At 39.4% G+C, this 25,438-nt stretch overlaps 1 protein-coding gene across 3 annotated transcripts in view; it reads right to left on the bottom strand.

Moving 5' to 3' along the window:
• synj2.L (synaptojanin 2 L homeolog) overlaps positions 1-25,438 on the bottom strand; it is a 72,246-nt gene that overhangs the window by 14,007 nt on the left and 32,801 nt on the right. For all 3 annotated transcript variants that reach the window (XM_018263087.2, XM_041562768.1, XM_041562767.1), the window contains exons 13-21: positions 18,154-18,238; positions 17,577-17,717; positions 14,493-14,685; positions 13,742-13,900; positions 10,083-10,239; positions 7,561-7,678; positions 5,200-5,418; positions 2,594-2,672; positions 841-1,009 (exon numbers count right to left, since the gene is read on the bottom strand). In XM_018263087.2, coding sequence (XP_018118576.2) covers positions 841-1,009; positions 2,594-2,672; positions 5,200-5,418; positions 7,561-7,678; positions 10,083-10,239; positions 13,742-13,900; positions 14,493-14,685; positions 17,577-17,717; positions 18,154-18,238 — 1,320 coding nt within the window. The remainder of the gene's footprint in view (positions 1-840; positions 1,010-2,593; positions 2,673-5,199; positions 5,419-7,560; positions 7,679-10,082; positions 10,240-13,741; positions 13,901-14,492; positions 14,686-17,576; positions 17,718-18,153; positions 18,239-25,438) is intronic.

Here is a 25,438-nt window from a genome sequence, read left to right as displayed (position 1 = left end):
TTATCAATTTTTCTCAACAAACTCAGAGCAACAAAACAGCATGACAAAATTGAGCATCAATTCAAATTGTACAATTGACGCTCCAAAAACGAATTTTTTTTTATTTTTTGTTGTGAAAACTTGACTTTTATAAATTATCGGATGAAAACCCTAATTTATCCGATTATTCAGTGCGTATCACTATGTCAAGAAACAACATCAGGGACATCTGCCATTGACTTCTACATGACCTTGACAGGTTTGAGATTTAGTAATTTCAGATTTGGATTTTTAACAGCTTTGGGGTATGATAAATCTCTAATAATACGATTTTTCCCTGACCAGAAAAAAAAATCAAGGTTTCATAAAGGGGCCCATAATTTATTGAGGACCTTCACCTTGACTATATCCCTGGACATATAACACCTCTGGGTCTTCTGTCTCATTTACACCACTTTTCCATATACAGTAACAAAAGACACGACAACTTGAAGTGGTTGTAGCCCAAGCATATAGTATTAATGTGGGCGGGAAACAAAGCAATATTGCCTACATTTAATTTGAATGAGGATGACCTGTTAGAACACAGTGCAGATAAATGACACAACACTTTATTGCAGCAATTCCTAAAGTGAATGGGATAGATATTGATGTTTTTGTCCCCCACCCTCAGTTTCAATATGCTAGGGTTATTTTGAGCATGTTGCCATTTCCCTTTTAAATGAATTAATCTAATTCACAGCAGTAATAACATCAAAGACACTTCTAGTTCTTTAGTAAACCTATCAGTATAACGCAACATATTTTAATACAAAAGGTAATTAAACAAAACATTTAGTGGCCTCCGCTCATTATACAGACCTTCTGACTCATAATCCAAACTGGTGAAATCAAAGTTCTCCTCGAGCAGGCAGGAGTTGGCATTCGGTGACATGGGTGCAATGCTATCTCTGTTTCGGGCAATTTCCTCATGCAGACCCTTGAGCCAGTCCTCTGTTTTAGGCCTTATTTTTATTGGTTTGCCATTTATCTGAAATTATACCAATATGTAAGATATAGAATAGCAGTCTGACAACTGTCCTTTGGATTTATCATTCCGTCTTTAGTTTAGGCAATGAAGCATTTTTAGTGAAACAATTACGGTACTTTATTGCTGAAAGCTGCAAACTGTGCAGAAAGCAGCTTTTTTTGCTTATAATTCAGTAAAATAGTAGCTGTGAGGGGAAGTTGCACTTGTGATCTGATGCAAATGATGCATTCAATTTCTGGCGAGTATAATTGCACGTAAATGAGACCTAATCAATGCCATTATAGCTCTTAAATTTGCACTTCAATTCAGTCACAAATCACTTTGAGCTTTGTAGTTTTCTACACATAAGACAGTAGAGAGGTTACATCCTGAAAGCCCATCAACGGTAATAACAAAATAAAATACCAACAATATTTGTGCTTGTGCAGCTGCCATTAATTCAATGAAAGCCTTAAATCACATCATTATAAATGAAAATCTCACCTAACTAATCATTAAAGAATTAAAGTTTCACCAAGCAGTGTCTGTATTGTTTAATGACAAAATCATCTCTAAATCTATCCCAATGAAATAATGCACGTGAATATATTACTCCCTTGCTACAAGCTCTAGAGCCCAACAGCAGTGATGGGCGATTGTGATCCTTTTGCTTCGCCGAAAATTAGCCAAATGGTTATATTAGACAAAATGCATTGAAGTGTATGGGTGACATTTTTTTGACGCGCAACAAATTTTTTCACCCATTACATCCGCGTCATTTTTGCGAAACTAGGGCGAAAACTTTTGCTCATCACTACCAAACAGCCTTCTGAAACTGTTGGAAGGGTGTATGTTCTGCTGCAGTGGGCATTGCTATCAAGCCATTAAGTGCAAGTGTAATCTTGAGTAGCAGTGACAGCATACAGGACAGATTAGGGGTTTCTCATTGGTGCATTTTGGAAAGTGGGACCGCTCTAGAGGGAACTGCAGAAGAGCTCTGCAGAATAGCACTTAAATCTAATAAACCACAGGAATTATCTTTGCATCATGGACAGTATATTTTGTACTTATAATGCATTACTGTATTTCACTGAATCAGGATTTCCTGGTAAACTTATTTGCCATACTTTTAGGGTCAGATTTATCAAGGGTCGAATTGAAAATTCAAATTACAATTTTTGAGTTTTTTTATGGCCAAAACAGTCAAATTCGACTAAGGAATTGTTAAAATTCGATTTGAGTTTTTTTAAAAAAAATTCAAATTAGATTTTCAAGATTTATCATACTCTGGCCTTTTAAGAACTCAAATTTGACTATTCGCCACCTAAAACCTGGGATCAATTTGAAGTTGTTTGCACCTTTCCTGACATTCAAGTTTTTTTTGGAGAAAAAACCCGAATTGAGTTTTTAAAATTTGAATCAAATTAGATTCTAATTCGATTTGAGTTTTCGGGTCGATCCTATTCACCGAGTTTTACAAATTACATTTTTAAATACATTTGTTCGAATTTTGAATTTATGGGAGTTTTTAAAAACTGACATGAATAAATTCGACCTTTGATAAATGTGCCTCCCCATGTGCTAAAAAAGTTAAATGAATTTTACCTTTAATCCATCCAGCTCAAGAACATTTAAAGCTGTCCTACTGTCTTCAAATGTGACAATCATTTGACCTCCAATTAACCTTAAAGAGATACAGACTAAATTAATATCAGTGGTATATGACAAGTACTGCTGCCAGTCCAGCAGTACTGTATAGCTCTGCCCCTTCCCTCTTTGAGATGATTCCTGCTCCACAACTGTGTGTGGAATCAGAGTAGAGAATCTTCTCCTGATGAAGCAGTTTCTTTCCCGGGGCAGATGAGAGTAAATCTGTTGTGTTAAGCTTAGAATGTGAATGCCAGTGTCTCTGTGTGTATCTGTGTCTGTGTGTAAAATGAACGGTTAGTGTTAATGTGTGTAAAGGCAACAGTGTTTAAGAAGGTCAGACAAACTGTGTGTGTGAGTTATAGAGACTATAATGAACCTGTGTATAGCTGTGTAACTACATTCATGTACCCTTGCCCTTAAGCTGGCCATAGATGTACAGATATTATCCTTATGTCAAAACAACCGATCATTCATTGTGATCTTCCGACATACAACTAACTATTCAGATTAAATAAAGAAGTAAAAAGAATAAATCCGAAGATGTTCCATTGTAAAGAACTGTTTAAGTCCCTCAGCTTTCCATAGTGGGTGGTGCACTGATTATTTGCAAAGCAGATGGACTTCGCGTCCCAGAATCCACAATGGAACAAGACTAGGGTGGGGTTGCATTACATTGTGTGTCTGAGATTTGGAAAAAAACAACTTTTATGAATATTGGGGGGGGGGGGGGGGGGTTCAATCTGGGGAATCAGGTATGTTTGCAGAAAAAAAACATATATTTATATTTATTTCTGGAGGTCAAAAAAAAGTGTGTATATATTTATGAAAGGGGTGCTGGGCCCTTTAAGATTTTTCTTTTCGGTAAACGGTTTGGCTAATGGCATACTGGTCGGTTCCTTCTGTTGGTGTGGAAGCTCAAGTGGAGAAAAGTTGATTCTGCCTTTCTCTTTGAAGTGTGTGCAGGGCTGGAACTAGGGGTAGGCAGAGTAGGCGCGTGCCTAGGGCGCAAAGCTGGGGGGCACCAGGCACGTAACTGCTCTGTCGCCTACCCCGTGTCTGGTCCCATTTCTCCCCGGCCGCTGCTGGAATTTCTGTGAGCAAATGTGCTTCTGCGCGTGAGCGAAGTTTTGCGCGTGCGCGCTCTCATGCAGTTTCACGCATGCTTGGCCGGCCAGGTTGCCTAGGTCGCCTGGCCGGGTTGGCCCGGCTCTGAGAGTGTGTACTGGCAGGAACAGGATCATCCTCTCAGGGCACACTCACAGAGCAGATTTTGGCACAGAAACCCCAATATGCATTTTTGCACCAAAATCTGCCCCATGTGTAAGTATGCACTAATGGATAGGGAGAGGAAGGCAACGGATTGCTTCTCCTCTGGCAGTGAAAAAACTGACCTGTGTGCCATTATTGGTAATGTGGCATATAATGCAGGCAAAACTCCGGGAGTGTATTTATTTATTTATGTAGTTAAGGAATGCCTTAAAGGAACAGTAACATCAACAAATAAAAGTGTTATAAAGTAATAAAAATATAATGCAGTGTTGCCCTTCACTGGTAAAACTGCTGTGTTTGCTTCAGAAAATCATTTATATAAATAAACTGCTCTGTAGCAATGGGGGCAGTCATTCAAAGGAGAAAAGGCTCAGGTTACACAGCAGATAGCAGATAAGCTCTGTAGAACATAATCGTGTTATCTGTTATCCACTATATAACCTGTACCATATAGCTTTTCTTCAAATTCCACCTTTGCTACACAAGCAGCTTGTTTATATGAACTATAGTAGTGTTTCTGAAGCAAACAGATCAGTTTTGCCAGTGCAGGGCAACACTACATGATATTACATTAAAACACTTTGGGGGAAACGTAATTAAATTCGCAAAGAGCAAAACTTTGCGAATACAGATTACCATGCCGCAATGTAATATTCTTTGTTAGGCTTTTATTGCATTGCGAATCTTAATTTCGAACATTTAACACCTGCTCTGGAGTTTTGTTAAATGTTTTGTCGCAAATTTTGCAAACCATAAAATTTGCAAACGCTATTCTACTGTTTGGGCAAAGTGTTTGAAAAGGCAAAATGTTTCACTTTGCAAACTTTTATTCGCATAGCAAATGATTTTTGCATCAGCGACCGATATTACATGCCCCAATTTCATTTTTTGGATAAGGATATACTTAAATGATCCTACCTCCCCTATGTTGTATCTGGCTATGGCTTAAGCTGCAGACAGGGCTAGATAAGCAATGTAAGTAACATTGTACTTCACAGTTTAGCCAATCTCTCCAAGAATCTTGGGCACAACAATGGCAAGTAGGGCATGCAGGCCTTTGATATGATCATTCTTTGTACCTTACTATGCAGTTTTTGCTAGTTCGTCATTGTATTGGTGTTGGCCAGAGAGCGGAACACTGTACAACATAATTGCCTATGCCATCCTGTTCTGACAGTTTCTATTTTTAGAAACAGTGAACTACATGTCGAATTACTTATCTGAAGAAACTTCAGCATGATGATATGCTAGGTAATTTCAGGTTTGATGATTGTGTGCCAATGCAAACTTACCTTACAAGGATAACATTGCCATAGTTCTGAAATGTTTGCACAAGTTCTGTGCTTATATCTTCTGGGAAGTCAGATTTCTCTTCAGGCGTTGGAAACAGGATACAAACTTCAACAGTGGCATCAAGAGGGCCCTGAGAGGAAGTAATCTCTTGAAAAACTCTCTCCCTGAAAGTCACATCAACTTCCTGAACGTCCACTTCGACAATAGCCAGCACAGGCCTGTGTGTGAAGCAAATGCATTTCTATTAAGTATAATCGATATATATGATGATATGTATGAATTTAGTGACTCCAGCCCAAAACTAAAAACTGCATATAATATTATACATGCTCTAAAATATACAGGCTGTTCCTGCAATATATAAGCTGGTAATATGATGTACATACTTGTGGGCTTTGGTTATATAGCTTTTTATTATATCATAAAGGACACTGCAATACTGTGTATGGGTTGGTTCTATAATAAATACAGGCAATGAAATGCATGAAGGGACAGAGCAATATGTTGACTTATCATAAAATATACAGACACAATGATATACACACAGTGCCCACCACTCAAGGGTTAATGGGGAGGCGTCCTTGGTTGCTCATCAAGACTAAGATATTGACTATTTGAATACCAGTCCCAGAATCCATTAGGACGGTGGGAGCAAATGTAAAAAATGGATCTTGCTTTAAGCAGCGTAGATGGTTCTTCACAGTGAGGGTAGTGAGGTTGTGGAATGACCTGCTGGTTGATGATATGATAGCAGGTTCTATCAATGAGTGGTTTGGATGATTTTTGAACAAGCATAATATACTGTATAGGCGTTGTTATATACAGTTTGTGTATAGGTAGGTGTGACACGTGCCCTGGGGCTCATTTGTTAGGGTTGAACTTAATTTCGTATTGACTTTAGCAATAAAGGACATGGGGACATTGACTTGCAATGAGAAGAACAGTAAGCAACAAAAGAAAAGTAATGCACATTGAGCCCTAGTACATTAATTGGTACAATTCTTTGGAATTCTTTGTCACCAATCAAAACCTCACATATGCCATAGCTATGAAAGGACTATTGTAATGTACACAAGTAGAAAGGAAGTTATTCTACGAAGCGTATTATAATGCTAAAATGCTTTGCTTTAATGCAGCCATGCAGTCAGTTGTTGTATTAGATAAAAGTGGATATATATATATATTATATATATATATATATATATATATATATATATATATATATATATATATATATATATATATATATATATATATATATATATATATATATATATGACTCAAAAGAAAATTCTACTCTATACTGACAGGTAGAACCCAATATTCTGGTTACAACACTCCCCATGGCCCTGCGGTATGTGGTTTGTTATTATAGTGCACTTTTAACACAGGAGCAGGAACATATGTGATCATCTGCAGGCTGCCTGTAGAGATGCTAATATATATCCTGGTAATACCTACTGTTAGCTTCTCATCTATATATCTGGGCAAATTTAGATTTAATCTTTCCTTATATTATATGCTAAAAAAGTAGTCACTAATTTATTGGCCCATTTTTTAAAGCGACACTGACATTAAGGGGCCTATTTAGTAAACCTCAAATTTTTCTGGTCAAGTTTTAAAGGGGAAAAATTCGAATTTTTAGAGGAAAAAAACCCTAACGTTTTTAGAGATTTATTATACCCCAAAGCTGCTAAAATTCAGAATCTGAAAATGCTCCCACTAAAACCTGTCAAAGTCCTGTAGCAATCAATGGCAGATGTTTATTGACATTGTGGTCTGCGCTGGTCTTTTTATGGTACCCGAAAAAAGTCACGGTTATTGGGTGTCAACTCGAAAAAGTCGTGCGATTCGAGCACCGAATTAGAAAAAGTCATACAATTTGAATTGTTGCACAATTTTGTCGAGACTTTTCCCAAACCGACATTTTCAATCTTATTTTAGGTTGACTTTGTTTTAATAAAAAAAAAATTGGAAAATTTTGAGTTTTGGTAAATACCCCCCTAAAAATTACTCTTCTAACTAAAAATATTAATGTACATTAGAAGTCACCTATATGTCATGATGATTGTTAATGGGTCTGCCTTTGTGAGTAATTATTATTTGAAGTTCTTAAACCACTGTTTTGCCAAACTAAACCTAAACCCATCTCAACCTGTCAGTTCCAATGCTAACAGACTACTGCTACATAAATATGGCTGCCCCTCATAAAGGAACATGGGAGATGAGATAGGTAAAAACATTGAGCAAATGTTTTAATGGCAAAATTATAAATTGCATGCAAACACAATGTTTTAATTTCTGGTGTCAGTATTTCTTTTAGAAGGTTAGTCCAATTGACACACAATGAATTACAGTACCTGTGATCAGAATAAGGAAGTTCTGCTCTGCCATAGTACATAAGTGCACCTGGTGTCCATGTGTGTTTTATTTTAGTACTGAAATCCAGATCACTATCTAGAAGATTAATGTCTCTTGCTACACGTGGGATTTGATTACATGCAAAAGAAGAGTTTGAGAATGGTTGTTAGTATACACATACATTAATCATCTTGCATTATATGGCACAAGGATACATTCACATTACCATTTACCATTTTCATTTTATAGTCTTAAAGGAACAGTTCAGTGTGAAAAAAAAACTGGGTAAATAGATAGGCTGTGCAAAAATAAAAAATGTTTCTAATATAGTTAGTTAGCCAAAATGTAATATATAAAGACTGGAGTGACTGGATGTCTAATATAATAGCCAGAACACGACTTACTGCTTTTCAGCTCTATAACTCTGAGTCAGTCAGCGACTTGATGGGGAGCCACATGGGTCATATCTGTTCAGTGAGTTTGCAATTGTTCCTCAGCATTCAGCTCAGATTCAAAAGCAACAGATATGACCCATGTGGCCACCCCTCAAGCCTCTGATTGGTTACTGCCTGGTAACCAGCGTAACCAGTCAGTGTAAACCAAGAGAGCAGAAAAGCAGGCTATTATGTTAGAAATCAAGTCGCTCCAGCCTTTATACATTACATTTTTGGCTAACTAACTAAATTAGAAACATTTTTTATTTTGCAAAGCCTATCTATTTAGCCAGTTTTTATTTTTATGTTGAACAATTCCTTTAAGAACTCCATCCACTTTTAGCTTTAAAATATATTACTGAGAGTATTTCTTTATTTCCTAAGAGTTTTTTCTTTTGCTTTAATATTAAGAAAAATAGAAGGTTCGTACCTTGATTTTCTATTTAAAAAATGCTACCAGCATTTCTAAGGGTACGGACTGTCCTTTTACTTCTGTTCAGCAACCGCAGTCAGCACTGAGAACCCCAAGCAAAGCTTGAAAGCTGCAACTCCCAGCTCTTCATGTCATTAGCAATCTCCTGTAAGCAAGCTGTTTTTATGTTCAGATAAAAGGGGTCATTTGGCCCTCTCACACTTGCTGGGGAGCAAGTGTGAGAGGGCCAAGAGATGCAAGAACGTGCCTCTTAACTATCACTTAGCAAGCACTTGCACTCCAAAGGTAAGCTGTGCTTTCCTTCTTGCACTAAATTTTGAAGAGCGCAATAATAGGAGGTGCAGCCCAACCCTTACCACCTGCATAGGGCCCCATTGCAGGCTGTGCCACCTGCCTAGAGTTGCCACCTGTCTGGTTTTGTATTGGACATTGTTCTACTGCCTGCCTGGTTTTCCAAAACTAGGAAATTTGGACAGGAATCTCCTTGAATGACACAGCAATCAGCCAATCACCAATTGCCACATTATGGGCCCACCCCCTGATGTCACAAACCCACCCACTAAACGTCACCACCCTGCCCTTTGAATACATTTTAGTATCATGTAGACATTCACATTCTAAGACTACTTGCAATTGATCTTCATTTTTTATTTTTTTAATTTTTTGAATTATTAGGCTTATGTTGTCAGCATTTCTCCAGTGTGGAATTTCAGTAGCGATCTGGCTTCCAATTTACCTAAGCAACCAGGCAGTGGTTGAAATGAGAGACTGAAATATGAACAGAAGATGATCTGAATAGAAATATAAGTAATAAAAATGAACAATAATTAGTAGCCTCGCAGACCAATGGTCTTTTGGCTGCCGAAGTCAACAACCTTCCTCTGACAGTGGAAAGAGGCAGACGAAGAAGACAAATAAATAAAAAAAATATAAAAAATTTAGGCCAACTGAAACGTTGTGAAAAATAGGGCATTCTATAATACAGGGGTCCCCAACCACTGGGCCGCCGAACCACCACGAACCCCGACCGCTCCGACCCTCCCTTGCAAAATTTTTTCCTTTACACCAGTCCCTAGGCCAAAAAAGGTTGGGGACTGCTGCTATAATATACTTATAACAGCATTGTTGCGCTACACACAGCTTTTGCATGAGTAGATGCTCAACCTTATGCAATAAGTTACTTGGGGGCAGCTATACTGGGTACAAACTAACTGGCATTAACTATTTATTCAGGAAAATCACCTATTGAAATGCATTAGGATTGGTGGGACCAAAAAATAAAATGTGCAAAATATTGGAAAGCAAAATAGAGTAAAGTAAAATCAATATTTGACTGTATTTATTTTCCAAAAATACAGTGCATTTTGTCAGGTTTTGAGATTTGACTGCTAAGGATCTCCTTGAAAAGAGTGTGACTGCCATTACAAAGAGAATACCACGCCTTATATACTATGACCCTGGCTCCGGGATGGGCCTCAAAGTGGAAGATAGGGTGGCTTAAATCTGAGGCCACATGGGTTAATATTTAGAAAGAACGCTTATTTACTATCTTAAATAGTTATGGTAGGGTGACTGATACGAATTACTTTTAACATATCTTAAACTTTATTATAGGTTAAGCTGGTGAATTCAGACAGAAGCAAAGTGACAATACCTGATTGATCACATGGCCATTTCTTTCTCCACCAAAGAACCCTGTCGGTCCAGGCTGGTGTGCGACACTTTTCACTTGTGTCATATGCTTCTGAGCCAATGTCATACTTGTACGTAGGTGCAAAATGAATGGTTCCCTCATAGAAGTCTTTAAAGATCTAAAGGGAAACTACTTATTAAAATATTGAAATATAACACAATGTACGAGATATACTTTAAAAATGGCACAATGTTTCAATACACATTTTAACCAAATACAAAGTTGTCTGTATGTAACAGTTTTACCTTACATGCTTGTATTTAAAGTAAAATACCAATTTGGGAAAATATACTATGGCTTTGCTTTGTATATACAATTATTATTATTTGAACTGTGGAGGGTTTAAGAGCCAGCAGGTCATGGTATTCAAGCCATTTGATTGCTTGTTTTCTGGTAAAGTCATGTTGAAGTCAATGGGAGCATCCCTCAGCCAATTCTAAAATATTTAGTTAATTCGAGGTAACGTTTTGTATGCAAAAAGTCCATACATTGTTTGGAACCTTACTAAATCCAATAGTATACTGGTAATGCTGCATTGTAAGCAAATATACAGTATATGGGGTAATGTTATAGGTGGCACAAAGATCGATCAGCAACTAAGGTCTCATAGCAATCAATCAGATGTTTTCTTTAAAACAACAGACTTCCAAATACAGGCAAGGGACCTGTTATCCAGAATGCTCGGGAAATGGGGTTTTCAGGATAAGGGATCTTCCTGTAATTTGGATCTTCATACATTAAGTCTACTAGAAAATGATGTAAACATTAAATAAAGCCAACAGGCTGGTTCTGATATCAATAAGGATTAATTATATCTTAGTAGGGATCATGTACAAGATACTGTTTTATTATTATAGAGAAAAAGGAAATCATTTTTAAACATTAGATTATTTGGATAAAATGATGTCTATGGGAGACAGCCTTTACGTAATTCTGAGCTTTCTGGATAATGGGTTTCTGTATAACAGATCCCATACAGGACCGGACTTACATAGTGGGCGCCCCTAGGCCCACTACCGTTCGTCGCCCCTGTCCGCTCTAGGGCAGAAGCAATGGGAATTGGCGCACGGGAAAGTTAAAAAATAATTGTATCTCCAGCTCATCCCCAGTGTTTGAACCAATGTGGGTTTGGTTGGGTAGCATGCCGCCCCTAAATTCCTGCCACCCTAGGACCGGGCCTAGGTGGCCTTTCCACAAATCCGGGCCTGATCCCATACCTGTAGTAGGTTGATATGGGATACTACCATTGCAGCATTTAACTCCGCTAAAGTATTTCACCTGACTTGCTGGTACATGTGTTTTTCTAGAAGTTCTCTGCAGAACATAAGGCTATTTTGATAGAATTTAGACATTATGTTATGGACACCTGCACTACATGAGGTGGAGAGATAATATGAAGCCAGCATATAGCTGTGGGTCTCCCACTAATATACTAGATCCAGTTTCCTGTGAGACTCATAGACGAACAGGAAAAAAAGCTAACACCAAAACAAATACTCAGCCCCCAACAATAAGTTAACTTGCTTGTGTAAAATATACCCTGCTTATAATGTAAAGACTATGTAGCATCACCGGGAGGATAATTTATCAAACTATCCCTTTTTCCCCACAAACACTGTTTCTTTTGTTTTTTTTGGTCACTATTTAATATTCAACAGAATATTTGTGTTATTTTGGTGGAAAAAACTCACACACAAGCTAGAATCACATCTTTCCATTCATTTTCAGTGATGCTGAAAATCTCAAATGATTTAATAAACTGGATAAATAAATATACTTGTTCTAGATAATTCCCATTGACTTCTATAGACATTTGCCAGCTTTTACTTGCCGAGTTTTTTTCTGTTGACTTTTTGCATTTTTCTGCCTATTGAGGTTTCAGAAAATAATCGAGTGCATTAACATTCAATACATTTTATTTTTTTCCTTTAATTGAGGAAAATGCGCAGCTAGGTGACTGCCTAAAGCATTCCATAGCTGCTGTAGCCTCCAAAATGTAGCACTTTAAAAAAAAAAATCCCTAGGATACAGAGTCTCGTGGATGGTACAATTACTGATACAGTTTTAAAATCATGTCAGTATGCTTTTAAGTTTCTTTACAGGCATGTGTATATCTTATCCACTTTTTATAAACATAACCTTCTTTGCACAGAAAAAAAGCCCAACACTTATAACTAGCTTTCAGATGAAGAAATGTTGATCTAATAATACACAATCCATTGCACGCCAAGTCAGAAACAATATAGCTCTCTTTGTTCAGTTTCCCATAAAAAAAATACCTTTTAAGTGCTGTTATGATGTTAATGAATGCTTTTGTAACACATCGTGACTACTTTAAGTCACTCTGTGAAAATGCCACACCTATTATCTTATAATGCATCTGTATTATTTCCCAGCTGATTTTGCACAGAAAGAGCTTGTAATGTAATAATTTTAAGAAAATGTTTCTTCTATATATAACTCTACATAGTTACATAACTACATAATGAATTAGGATTACATTTAAATCTAAGATCATCCATTTCAACACGATCTACCAGCTAACCCCGATAAAGGCAAACAAACCCTTAGTTTATTCAGCCTTGCAAGGGTTAAAAAAAACCTTCCTGACACAAAGTTTCCAATGTGATTGCTCCCAGGAGACAAAAGAAAAAGAAGAAAGTGTAATGGTAGGGTAGGAGTAAAAATGTTAAAGAATATACTGGTGATTTAAAACATGAAAAGTGAATAGGAGTGCTGGTGGGCACATGGTGCTATGGAGCCCTGTACTTACCACAAGTAATACGTAAGTGTTAAGGACAAGGCTGCCTTTTGTCCACCAAGACTGTGCTTTGCAACTCAAATCAGATTTTTACTACAACACTAAGTGCGGAGTGCAGCAAGACCCTAGACACTAATGAGTGAGCACAAGGTGGAGAAGTTTTACACCCTTATAGTGATGTGCGGGTCACAAATTCTCCGACCCGCACCTGACCCTAACCCGCACCCGCACTTCCGGGTTGCTTTTATAGACCCGCGCCGATCAGCCCCGACGATGACGTCACAAAAGTGGCAGGGCGAGCAGGAGCAGCGTCTATAAAAGACGAGCCTGGAAGTCGGAAGCCGGCATGTGACGGTGGGGGGTGGGGAGAGCAGGAGACAAGGTCGGCACGAACCCACGGGTTTCGGGTCGGCCCGCACATCACTAACCCCTTAGTCTTCTAGCACTTGGTTCCTCCACCCACTCTCTCAGACTCATTAAACAATGTCATCCAGATCTTTTACTTGTTTCATGAGTCAGGAGTACAGAGAATGTAAATCCAAACAAACACTGTTTTTAACAGCAATTTATTTTCTTTCGCCATGCAAGAGATGTGCCATTTTGCATTGTGAGTTGGAAAGTCAAGCCATATAGTTGTGATATGTATTGTATAGCAATACTATTAAGATGCTGTACAGTTTCCCATGGGAAAAAAAATCAGATTTTATGCCATCTCTATGTGTAAACAGTCACTTAAAAATTTACAAATAATAGCCACTGGTAGATACTGTTTCTTTCAAACTTTAGGTGTGACATATGCTGGCAATGTCTCAAGGCATATTTGTTAAAAAAATAAGCATAAAATAGAATTGCCACCTACCTTGCCTGCAGACTTTTGAAATTGAAGTTGATCATATTCTAGAAGCTTTTTCCAGTCCTGGCGTCTAACGTAATAAAACACTTCATCATATGGGAGGTCCAAGCGGTAATTGAAATCACCACACCAGAAGACATAGTCATGGGAAAAGACATTTCTTTCCTAAAAAAAAAAGACAAATATAAAATAAATAGTATGATTAAAATTAATTTAGGGCTTAAAAGCCAAAAATAGGTGTCCGTCCCCCCCACCAACCCTTCATTAATAAAGTGCTGACTAACTTTGATTGCAGCCTTTTTTTTGCACTTTTCCCCACTGCATGGGGCAGGTAAAATGACCCCTCATGATTCCATTTCTTCTCACAACAGAAACATTGAATTAAATTAAGACAACATGATTCTAAAGCAATTCACGGATCACAAAGCTGATCCACTGGGGTCCTAAGTATTTATCTCTTACAACCAATAAATTAATCTTTAAAATCTAAAAATGTCAGAATTTGTAAAAATACTATTTAAGATAGCAGCCAAAAATTAATCTTATCACTTAATCTAAAAATTCAGTCTGCGAGGCTACAATAATAACACATCAATTACCCTTGGGGTAATGTAAAATGACAAGAAGGTTTAGCCAAAATAAAACTTCAAATCAGCTATTACAGGTACTATGCCTGCCTTAGTATGTATTCTCAAGCATGGTCTGGTTTGAGGAAACGGTGTAAAAATAACAAATGATAATGACAGATGCCAATTACCATAGGGAAGCTTAATTTTTGAGTGATCTCCTTGTAGTCTTCACTGCGTTCTTTCACTTGGTTCTGCCCTGCAGTAAAGTGACTACAAATGAAGCAGAAGCTCGTGCTGTAGAACTGGAAGCGAATAGCCACTGCTCCTTTGTTCCCAGTTTTACCCCCCAGCCCGGTTTTTACAGTGTCTGTTGCCAAATCTCTGTAAAAAAAAAATCAATAAAAGAGATGCATGAGGCATTATATTAAAAATTATAGTAAAGCAGCAGTGATTTTACATCACAGTACATGTTTATCCGGAAAAATTCAATGCATGTAGGGGCTGATACCAATAACACTGCTTTGATGGGACATAGGTAGTGGAATCTTGAACCACTGCAGTAAATCTACATCACTCAGAAAAATGTGCTTTGATTCGTCCGTTGCTATGAATGAATGCACTGTATCAAATTATCTTAATATTAGTAAATATTGTACATATTTACCCCATTTTGTACAATGGGAAAGCAAGAAGCATCTAAATGAATCCAGCTCTCTGGCCTATCTCATTCACAGTACCGAAGATTTATTGCCACTGACAACCGGATTACATTGTGAACTGCAGGCTAGAAATAAGCATAATAGGAAGGCTACAATCATAATAAATAATGAAGAATTGTTACTGCTTAGCTGTTGGTACATCTATTACATAGTAAAAATTACTTTAAAGGTGAAAACCCTCTTTAGCTAATAATAGTAAAATCATTTTTACATCAGACTTTGGACTGGCATCAAAATAACCACAATTTATTGAGATTCAGTTGAACATTTTCATATTGCTTTATATGTGGTCATTTTATTGACAACTAATTTGTAAACTATTACACAAATTTTTTTTCTGAAGGCTGATGTCCTGCGCAACAAACTAAACAAACAGTTGATTATTTTAATGACAATCTTTCAATTAAAGAACACTACGTGCCACCATTAGCTCCATGAGTGCCCTAGCATCCATAGATAAAAAGTATTTGTTCTAATTGAATAGGTCCTCCTGGTTTCCAAGATTTAGCAATTATAGTTAAAGTAGCGTTAAATAGATGAAAAAGCTTATCAGCTCACGCAAATATGAAAGAACACAAATGTGCAGATACATAAGGCCCTTTTGTAAACTTACACACACATATTTGTTTAATATAATTATAGATTACTATGCCAATCATAATCACACCTCACTCCTGCAAAACATTCCACTTCTATAAATTCTCATTAAAAATACTTAATGACTCCTTGGCCATCACACCAATGGTTGGTCTACGCTAGGTACGCTTTCTAATTGCTATAAGGCACTCATCTCAGATCCTCCGGAATACAAGTACCCTTATATGATTAAATGGGACAGAGATATTCATATGTCTTCACACCCTGACCAATGGTCTGAGGCAGCACAGATTCTGTCAGGAGCCACGAGATGCACAAACCATTTAAAGTCACACAAAAAATTGTTATATAGATGGTGTCTTACACCTGTAACTTTGCATAAGATTTCCCAAAAACATTCTCCACTTTGCTGGAGAAACTGTGGTCAGTCTGGTATCTTGCTACACTTATGGTGGGATTGGCTGCTATCACAGCAAGTATGGAAGTCCATGTTCAATGTCATAACAGGAGGTCTTGAATTAGACATTCCCTATAAACCGCAAGTGGCGCTACTATTGATGTTTTCGGACCATTTCCCCATATATACGAAAAAATAGCTTTTTCATCTATTTAACGTTACTGTGACTTTAATTGCTAAATATTGGAAACCAGGAGGACCTATTCAATTAGAACAAATACTTTTATCTATGGATGCTAGGGCGCTCATGGAGCTAATGGTGGCACGTAATAAAAACAGATGGTCCGCCTATGATGCAATATGGTTGCCTTGGGTAACATACAGAGACAGGCACAAACGACTAGCAGAAGGCACCAGGGTTCTTACCTACTCTTAAATGTTGGTTAGGGCTCACTTTCCCTACATTAAAAGCATGAGGTTATCATATAATGGTAAGGCGGTCCTGAGGTGTATGGCTGACCCCTTCCCCCCCTTTTTTTTTTGCTACTCAAATTTTTTCCTTCATACCTGGAAACTTTCCTTTTGTTTTCTTGTTCCTGTTTTCTGTTGTTTTAACACATGTTAAATGTGTTTATGCACATTTATGTTTCTACTGTTATTGCTTTACAGAATGTTAAATTTAACTACTATGGTGACCTTGCTTTTTGATGTAAAATGTACAATGTATGTACAGCATTTCATTCTGTGTTCTCTTCTGCATATCTGACTTCTACTGATAAAAGAAGTTTAAAAAAAACAAAAAAACTTAATGAGCCATTTAGTTTATATATCATTCTTGCTTGAAGGGGTTGTTCACCATTGAGTTAACATTTAGGGGCAGATTTATCAATTGTCGAAATCAAAATTCGATATTCGAATTTTCGAGTGTTTTTATGGTCAAAATTGTCAAATTTGACTAGGGAGTTATTCAAATTCGATTCGAGTTTTTTCAAAAAATTTGAATTTGATTTTCGAGATTTATCATACCCTTTAAGAACTCGAATTCGACTATCCGCCACATAAAACCTGCCAAATTGCTGTTAAAAGTCAATGGAAGACTTCCATTGCAGCCTTCCCGACTTTTTTTTGTCCTAGAAAAAAACTTGAATCGAGTTTATAAAATTCGAATGAAATTAGTTTTGAATTTGATTCAAGTTATCTGGTCGATCTATTCAGCCCGAGTTAAAAAAATTGATTTTTATAATAAATTCGAATGGTCATGGGAGTTTATGGGAGTTTTAATAAAAATTCAAAATTCAACCCTTGATAAATGTGCCTCCCCTTATGATGTGGAGAGTAATATTCTGACACAATTTGCAGTTAGCTTTTATTTATTTCTTTATTTGTGGTTATTTGGCTTTATGCTCTCCAATTTGCAAGGTGTATCAATGTTTAGCAATCTGTTTGCTGGTCTGAATTTCAGGTGTAAGATATTTAGGATTAAACCACACAATTTTTAATTTTCAAACAATCAACCTGCAACATAAGAAAATATTTTAAGAAAATAAGACTTATCTTACCTAATAAAGGGCATATGGTAAGGTCTTACAAAAACAAAGAGACAAACTCCAACAAGTTGCCCAGAAGTCAATAGTATGTAGCGATGAGTCCTTGAAAGAGCCTTCTGAATTTGTTCAGCCCACACTTTGCGATTTGTTGTGCTGCAAGTATAATGTGATTTATAAAAAAGACCTTTTTACCAAGAAAATGTATTTGCTAGAATGAATGCTGAAACATGTTCCCACAAACTAACCATTCTCTTCTGGTATAGCCAGTAACTGCACAAGTTGTAAGGCTGAGAGAGCTCACAAATAAAATATTATATAAAGTACATAAAATAAAAATATAAAATAACAATTTGTTAAACACTACAGTTTTGTGGGGAAGTGCTAATAACTAGTGAGAATTCTTCAGGATTTAATACATCTGGCCCATAATATTGAAGTCAACAGGATATATATACAGGTATATATATATATATACCCATGGGAGAACAATTATTTCATTTCCATCATATGAGAAATCTCAAAATCTATAAATGTATATATAGCATTTATACAATTAATCTAATGCACAAAGTAACTTTATTTAGCTGACCTTGCACTGACAATATTTCCTGCGCTGAGTTCAACCATTTCCTCAAACCCAACAGCAAAAATATCTGGCGGGTTGCTTTCGCCATCTAAAAGAAAAAATAAATATGTCACAACAAATTAAAAATATTTCTGAATATTTCAGAATACTCACTGGATATAGTGAGAAAGAAACTCTTTCATGTATATGTCAACATGTAGGTAGAGGTCTGAGGTTCATTACCTCCAGAAGAGTCTTTCTTACCCTTAAAAACTTAAACTTGCAAAGAGCAGTGCTGGTGGTCACCAGACTACCACCTGCCAACAAGCTTTCCCTTACCCACCCTTTATGAATAAAGATCTGACTAATGCGACTAGTGCTTTATTCTCTGGGTAAATGTGGTTGTCAATTGCTATAGACAGCCAGTATGTTCTAATAGACAGGCAAAGAGCTAGTATGCTGGAAACCAGACTACATTATATAGTGAGAAACCGTGGGCACTGGAAATGTAATTATATGCTATATTGCATTATATGTTAAATACTATAGTGTTAAACAGACAGATAAACTAAGTAGACCCTTTTTCTTGGGTTCCCAGGCAGTGCTTCAAAATTGCAAAATAAAGCACAGTGTTTGCTTACAACAGCCCCTCTGGCCAGAACATTTAGATTTCTGCTCCTGGCCTGTAGGAAGCAACTGATACTGACACCACTAGCATGGCCCCCCCAAACATGTAATATGAGAGGCAGTGTGTATTGGCGCTACATTATACAGAGGAGGCAGTTGGTACTACAAACCCATTATACACAGTGAAAGACAGCGGGCAGTGACACCCAAACACATTGTAGAGTGAGAGACAAGAGGTACCAAAAACATTTTATACAGAAAGAGCCTGTGGGTGCTGTCCTTGTTATGCACATTAGACTGTGGCACAACAGTATATTATACAGTCATAAACAGTGAATACTGGCACCCTTGGCACCTAGAGTGATTGGCAGCAGGCACCACACAATGATGTTAGATTATAATCAGGGATGGGTGAATTTGACCCATTTCATTTCACCAAAAATTGGCCGCTGACAAAAATTCACCACAATGCATTAAAGTCTATGGGCGTCACATTTTTTTTTTACGCACTGCAAATGTTTTTTTCCACACATTGGAGGGGTATATTTATCAAAGAGTGAAGTTAGAGATCGCCTCAGTCCACTAGCAGGAAATGCTGCATCTCTCCATTCATTTCTTTGGGATTTTTAAAGGCGTATTTATCAAATGGTGAACTTTCACCCTTTGATAAATACAACTTTAAAAATCCCATAGAAATGAGTGGAGAGAGGTGGCATTTCACTCCAGCAGACTGTGGTGATCTCTAACTTCACTCTTTGATAAATATACCCCTATGTGCGCCATTTCCGAGATGAAACTCAGCAAAAAAAATGTGAGCATCCCTAATTATAATTAATATACAGTTTGACCACTGTGCCCCTGTTTCACAACCAACATTGGAACTGTTGGGCATGAAGCAACATAAGCATTTTGTTGTTCTTTTCTGTGCTTTTCTTACTTATTCTTCACATTCCAATAACTCTTTTTGTTCTTACATTTCTCTTTTTCCCACTCCCCTCACATTAGCCTGTGTATTAGTCAACTTTCCTCAATGTACTCCCCTCGGTTCTATGTTCTCAACATATACTGTATATTTGCCAGCCTTTTCCATGCATTCCTATTTCTTCTTCCATTTACCACAACTTAATGTGTGGCTGACACGTGGGCTGATTTCTCAGTCGGCTAGAGGCTCTTTGCAAGGGATTGGCTGCACCTCAATGATGATGGTGCAGCTGTTTTGGGAGAGAAGATGGCTAGAGGGTTGGAGGAGATTTTAAACAAGTTCAGTTCAGTAAAGGATTCAGTGGAAGACAAGTTAGATGAGACAGTGGGAAAAGGAAGGGAAAATGGGGGAGGAGATTTGGTTTTGTGTACTATTAAGGATAGGGAGGACCACATGTCATATGTTCAATATGATACCAGTATTAAATGTATGTTTGCAAATATAAGGAGTCTGACTGGTAAAATGAGAGAGCTGGAGGTGCAGGACGGAAAATATGATGTGATTGGTGTGGACGAAACATGGCTGAATGAGTCACATGATTGGGCAGTTAATATCAGCGGCTATGCTTTGTTTCGGAGGGACAGATGCAATAGAAAAGGAGATGGGGTATGTCTGTTTGTTAGGCAGGATTTAAAAGCTTATATAAAGGAGGAGGTGATGTTAGAAAATGAGGGGGCATAAGTCTTATGGGTAGAGTTCTTCACCAATTGTAAACAGTCCAGCAAATTAATTGTAGGAGTATGCTATAGACCCCCTAATGTAAGTGAGGAGGAGGCTAAGCTCCTGATGCAAATAGAAAAGGCTGCTAGTTTTGGTAAAGTAACAATAATGGGGGATTTGAATTACCTAGATACTGACTGGAGCAACAGTACTGCCAGATCAGTTAATGGGAACAAATTTATAAACTTGTTGCATGACAATTTAATTGCACAGGTTGTTGAGAAAACAGGATTTTTTATACTTACCGTTAAATCTGTTTCTCTGTGATCAATAGGGGGACACAGGGACGATGGGGTTAAGCTCCACCCTCCAGGAGGCAGGACACTTACTAATAAATTTGTGGGCGTGCCTAACCGGCTTAACCCCCACACTCCAGCTTATCCAATCAGTTTGTCACAAAAGATGCTGTAACAAGATTACGTAATAATCAAAATAATAATAACCCACGTAGAAGGTAAATCAGGGAATTATCCCGACATGACCAAACGGTCAATAAACAAAAGTTTTAGGGCGGGCCGCCCTGTGTCCCCCTATTGATCACAGAGAAACAGATTTAACGGTAAGTATAAAAAATCCTGTTTTCTCTGTCATCATAGGGGGACACAGGGACGATGGGGACTTAACAAAGCAGCCCCCAAAAACAGCAGGGCGGGAAAACGAATTAACCATTACTTCAGCACAGAATGAAGCACCTTGCGCCCAAAAGATGCTTCAGCTGAAGAAAAAATATCAACTTTATAGAATTTTGTAAAAGTATGTACAGAGGACCAGGTAGCCGCCCTGCAAATCTGGTCCAATGAGGCCGAATTACGCCAAGCCCAGGAAGCTCCGATTGCTCTTGTAGAATGAGCTCGAATTCCCTCCGGTGGAATCTTCCCTTTGGCCATGTATGCCTGTCTGATGGTCTCCTTGATCCATCTAGAAATGGTAGCTTTAGATGCAGGAAGACCCTTCCTGGGCCCTGATGGTAATACGAAGAGAGTTTGAGACCGTCGAAAGGTAGTCTGCTTTGGTATTTAGAACTCCTGGGATATGGATCGCGGACAGCTGTACTTCGTTGGTTTCTGCCCAACTGAGAATTTGTTGAGCTTCCAACAGCGCCGCTTTGCTGCGAGTACCTCCCTGGCGGTTTATGTACGCCACTGCGGTAGCATTGTCGCTCTGTAATCGAACCGGACTTGCCTGTAATAACTCTGTCCATTCGGCCAGAGCTAGTCTTATTGCCCTTAGCTCTAAGATGTTGATTGGAAGTTTGGACTCCCCTGGAGACCATTGGCCTTGGGCAGACAAGTTGTCCCAGGTTGCTCCCCAACCCCTCAGACTGGCATCTGTGGAAATTATCTTCCAATCTTGCGTCGCCCAGGATTGACCCTTGGAGAGATTGGTCGGTCGCAGCCACCACTGGATGGCTACTCTTGTCGACTGAGATAGATTGAGCTTGCGAGTGAGAGCTCCCCCTCTCCATGACGCTAGAATGTTCGCTTGCAATGGTCGTAAGTGAATCTGTGCAAATGGAACGGCTTCTATGGTAGCAACCATGAGTCCCAGTACTCTCATTCCTAGATGAACAGTTGGACTCTGATCTCGGAGGAGTAGACGGACTTGCTTCATGACCTTCATTTGCTTGTCCAACGGAAGATGCACCATTTGTGTAATGGTATTGAACTCGAGACCCAGGAATGTCATGTGATGACTGGGTCGCAAATTGGACTTCGACCAATTTATGGTCCAGCCAAAATTCTGCAGAAGACTGATTGCCTTGCTCCGATCTTCCTCTGCCTTTTCCTCTGATCTGGCTTTCAGAAGCAGATCGTCCAGATAAGGAGTGACTGAAATCCCTTGCAGACGTAATGCCGCCGCCGATAGTGCCATTAGTTTTGTGAACACTCTGGGGGCTGAAGAGAGTCCGAATGGCAGAGCCACAAACTGGTAGTGTTGGTTCCTGAATGCGAATCGAAGGAAGGAGTGATGCGGCGGCCAGATTGGTACATGGAGGTACGCATCTCTGATATCGATAGACATCAGCAGTTGATTTTTCTCCATCCCTCTTATCACTGATCTCAGAGTCTCCATTTTGAATCGTACTGATCTGACGAACTTGTTCAGCTGTTTGAGATCTAGTACCGGCCTGAAGGAGCCGTTTTTCTTTGGCACAATGAAAATGTTGGAATAGAATCCGGAAAATCTCTCTGAATGTGGCACTGGAACAATCACTCCAGTTTGTTCTAAATTTGTGATGCAATTTAGAAAGGCAGCAGCTTTGTCTGGATCTGCAGGAACCCTGGACATGATGAATCTTTTGCCAGGAATGGTTGAGAAATCTATGTGGTAACCTTCGGAAATAATTTCGTTCACCCACATGTCTGACGCATGGTTGATCCACACCTCCCGGAATTGGAGTAACTTGCCCCCAATACGCTCCCCCGACTCCGGAAGGGTTACCCCGTCAGGCTGACGAAGACTTATCTGCTGCGGGCTTGATAACCGGTCGATTGGTCTTCCAATGCATGCGACTTTTGTCGTTTGTTTTGGCTCGAAAGTGTGACCGCTGTGGTGAATTGTTTCTTCGTATGTATCGTCTACTTGAACCACGAAAAAACCTTCCCCGTCTGGTGGCCGTAGTTGTTTTACTTTTGGCCTGTGGAAGAAAAGTGCTTTTTCCTCCCGTCGCCTGCGAAATAATTTTTTCGAGCTCTTCACCAAACAGGCGCTGTCCCTTGAATGGAAGAGATGTCAAGGACTTCTTAGAACTCAGATCTGCTGACCAATTTTTCAGCCACAATGTTCTACGTGCTGCAACAGAAAGAGCGGAAGTACGTGCCGTGACTTGAACTGTGTCTAGTGCGGAGTCGCACAAATAAGCCGATGCCTCTGCTATCGCATTGGCTGATGATAACAGATCGGATCTGGAAACTGCATTCTGGATGTCCTTGACAAGCGATTCAGACCACGCTTGTATTGCTCTGGCCACCCAAGCCGAAGCCAGGCATGGGCGAAGAGCTGACCCAGACGAAGAATAAATTGACCTAAGAAAACCTTCCAATCTTCGGTCAGATGGGTCTTTGAAGGATGCCGCATCTGTGACCGGCAATGTAGTGGACTTGGCCAATCTTGATACAGGTGCATCTACTGCTGGGGGATTAGTCCACTTTTCTACCAGTTCTTTAGAAAATGGATAAGACTTAGAAAATTTCCTAGTCGTCTGAAACTTTCTTTCTGGAACACTCCACTCTTCTTGTATTATGTGAAGAAGATGCTCATGAGAAGGAAAACAAACTTCGGATTTTTGCTTCCTCTTGAATAACCCCAAATCATCCTGGGATTTGGGCGTTTGTGATATATTCAACACATCCATAACACCCTTAATAATACCCTCCACATCATGCTGACTATCATGATCTCTGTGGTCCTCCACAGTTTCTTCCTCCTCCCCAGACGAAACTTCAGAAGGAAGTAATTCTCCCTCAGATTGTGAGGATGCCTGCTCAGCTGCAGATTCGTCAGACAAACAATGAACAGACGTAGTAGGCACTTTAGTTTCTTCAGACCGCTTTCGCTTAGAGCTAGTCTTTTGGTCAAGTCTGGCTAACATTCTTCCTAAATTGTCAGCAATAGAGGGAAGACCCTGCAAGGAAGCAAGGGACTGTGTTAAATGAATGGCCCACAATGGTGCTGGCACATCAGCATCTGAGCTGAGCCCCTGACCTTGAGAAATACTCTCCCTTGAAGGATTCTCTGGCTGAGCCGCTGGTGGGCTTGAAACATCTTCTGAAATGAGCGCTGTACTCTGCCCCACTAAACAGGATTTACAGAGCGGCTCCCCCTGCCCTCGAGGCAGCTTAACATTGCAATTGGCACAGGCAAAAAATTTAATCTGCGCTGTTTTGGCAGCCTTCCCCCCTGCCCTGGTGAATAACCCCTCTGACCTACCTTCTGCCATGGAGATTGGGTAAGTAGGAGTGTGGGGCAGCCAGCAACCGCTTACAACTCGCTAGTACTTGCAGGAGCGGAGAAATGAACCATCCGGTGCGCAGCAGAAGCACTATGTGCGCAAGATGGCCGCTGGAACGCATACGCATGCGCACAAAGTGCGCAAGATGGCCGCTGGAACGCATACGCGCATGCGCACAACGTGCGCAAAATGGCCGCCGGAACGCATACGCCGCATGCGTTCCAGCGCAGCGTGATCCGGCCCTCTCCCCCCTCAGCCGTCTCCTCAGTTAGACAGAAGGCGCAGCGGGCGCCCAGACAACAGCATGGAGGGAGAGAACCGGCCAGTACAGGAGCACGCCCTGCACCCCTTACCAAACAGTAAGGATAAGGGGGGGGAACAGGGGGAGGGCTTCCCTGCTAGGGGGGAGGCTGCCAAGCCAGAACTGTGAGGTGAGTTGTTATGCCCAAGGCAGGTACTCACCTCGTGCCCATCCCGGCCAGACCATCTGCCATCGCCAAACTTAGCAGGGATACGTCTGGGTGGTCGTTATAGCCTATAGCGGCTAGAAATGACCCCGGTGGGCGGAGAATACTGGGACTGTACTAAGGACAAACATACGCTGCCCAGAGTAAGACCACAGAAAGAGAATAGTCATCCTTGACTAACATCGCTGGACGTCCATCCTCCTGGTAACAGGACACTTAAAAAACTGATTGGATAAGCTGGAGTGTGGGGGTTAAGCCGGTTAGGCACGCCCACAAATTTATTAGTAAGTGTCCTGCCTCCTGGAGGGTGGAGCTTAACCCCATCGTCCCTGTGTCCCCCTATGATGACAGAGAAAAAAAAACAGAAAAAATGCTATACCGGATCTAGTGATCTCTAATGTCCCAGAACTTATAGCAAATGTGCAAGTCATTGAACCCCTGGGTAATAGTGACCATAATGTTATATAATTTAATGTCTGGTGCAAAAAAACAAATATACACTGGGGCAACAAAAACCATGAATTTCAGAAAAGATAATTTTAGTGCCTTGAGGGCTGCCAT

Source organism: Xenopus laevis, chromosome 5L (genome assembly GCF_017654675.1).
Source record: "Xenopus laevis strain J_2021 chromosome 5L, Xenopus_laevis_v10.1, whole genome shotgun sequence".
Lineage (NCBI taxonomy): Eukaryota > Metazoa > Chordata > Amphibia > Anura > Pipidae > Xenopus > Xenopus laevis.
The sequence above is the reverse complement of the archived record's forward strand: the minus strand, read 5'-3'. Positions and strand labels throughout refer to the sequence as shown.